The sequence below is a fragment of the Carlito syrichta genome, unplaced genomic scaffold (assembly GCF_000164805.1).
Source record: "Carlito syrichta isolate Samal-C Ts95f unplaced genomic scaffold, Tarsius_syrichta-2.0.1 Scaffold131524, whole genome shotgun sequence".
NCBI classification, from domain to species: domain Eukaryota; kingdom Metazoa; phylum Chordata; class Mammalia; order Primates; family Tarsiidae; genus Carlito; species Carlito syrichta.
The window spans coordinates 101128-102742 of NW_007075620.1; the positions used below are offsets into that span (position 1 = coordinate 101128).

General features: G+C 60.9%; 1 protein-coding gene across 1 annotated transcript in view; it reads left to right on the forward strand.

Moving 5' to 3' along the window:
- Positions 1-1615, forward strand: part of SEMA4D (semaphorin 4D) — a 33198-nt gene that overhangs the window by 19930 nt on the left and 11653 nt on the right. The window contains exon 14 of the mRNA XM_008049293.1: positions 1417-1612. Within this exon, the coding sequence (XP_008047484.1) occupies positions 1417-1612 (196 nt within the window). The remainder of the gene's footprint in view (positions 1-1416; positions 1613-1615) is intronic.

Sequence of the window (1615 nt, forward strand, 5' to 3'; positions counted from 1 at the left end):
TCTCGGGGCCAGCCCGTGACTTGGTTTCTCTCCGTCCCCGCGGAAAGTGACAAGCGCCGCGTCCTGGTCTCGTGTCCTGTGGTCCCTGGAGCGTCCACGGCGTCCTGCAGGCGGCCAGAGGCCCTGAGCGCCATCTGCAGTGGGCAAGGACGGCTGGGCGGAGAAGAGCATCCCTGAGGCGTCCCCTTCGTGTAGCAGCCACTAGAAGATCGTTCGGTTCCAGATTGGAAACGGTGTTCACCTTATCAGACTGGTAACGTAGCCTCTGTTGTCCTGATTGGCACGAGCCTTTCTTTCACCGAGCTAATTTTTAGGACTTTGCTTTGATTGTGTTGATGTCTGACGTTATTTTTTTAAATTATGGAAGCAGATGATTTATTAATATTCCAGAAAATGACGTGTATCCTCCTGGTTTTGTTCTGTCTTGGGATGAAACATGGCTCACGCTGCTTGAGATTCTCAGGGATGAACTTAAGTTGCTGAATGCGTTCGATCTTCTGCTCCTAGAAACGTCGACGTAAACCGCCTCCCGGCCAGCTCACCTTTCTCCTTGTTCGACTTGACTCCTTGAGGGAAGCATCGTTTTCAGAGGGACTTTTCCCCCCCGGACTTTGTTTTTCTTTGTCTTTTGACTCTCGGACGAGGAGGCGCTCACATCCGTGAGAGGTGCCAAGCGAGGGGAGGGCCCGGACCGGCCCAGACCCAGAGGAGGGGCGTGGCCCCGTCGGTACCCTACCAGCTGCCCCCCCGTCGAGGCAGCAGAGGCCTCAAGGGACCCGCAGCTTCTCCGACGGCTCCTTCTCCACTTCACTTCCACACCCCCACCGCCTGCCCAGACATTCCGCTGGCCCGGGGCCTGCCCACACCAGGAGGACCGGGTCTCGGTGGATGGGGTCGCCGGCCAGGCCATGGTCCCTGACGGCTCTCTGGCCACTGAGGGTGCAAATGGGTCCCAGGACTGCAACGCCGGCGCATCTTCCCACCCGCCTCCGCTCTATAGACACCCGCCGAGAAGAGCCGCTTTCCGTGGCGAACAGCACGCACTCCGGGTCTCGTGGGCCCGTGTGGACAGTCTCATCTCCCAGCATGACGTGATTTGACCACTTTGATGTAAACTTTTGTGTTTTATAAGATTTATCTTGTTTTTATTTTTCTACTTGAAATTGTACACACTTGGAAAGCACCTGAATAAACGAGACGCTTCTCTCCTTGGTCTGGGCAGGGCGTTCCTCTGCAGGGACCGGGCGGGCTCTGTCTGAGGCTGGGCGGGCTCCGCACACCCCGCCGCCCCCTGCATGGCCTGGGGGCTGCCAGGCTCCCCGCTCTGGCCCACGGGCCGTGTCCACCCGCTGGCCGTGACGTGCTCCCGGCGACGCCCCCCTCAGCCCTCTCTCTTCTGTCCTCTCTGTCTCGCAGCCTGGCCTCCCAAGCCCTCCCCTCCTCCCGGCTCCTCCTCCCTGTCCTGTCCGGGCCCGGCGGCCCCCTCCTCTCCGCGGAGCCCCTGGCTGGCCTCGGGTGCGGGCCCCAGCGGCCGCTCGCCTGTCGCCTTGCTGCCGCCCTTCCTGCGCGACCAGGCCCAGCACGTGCCCAGGATGGGGACCTTCCACCTCTTCTG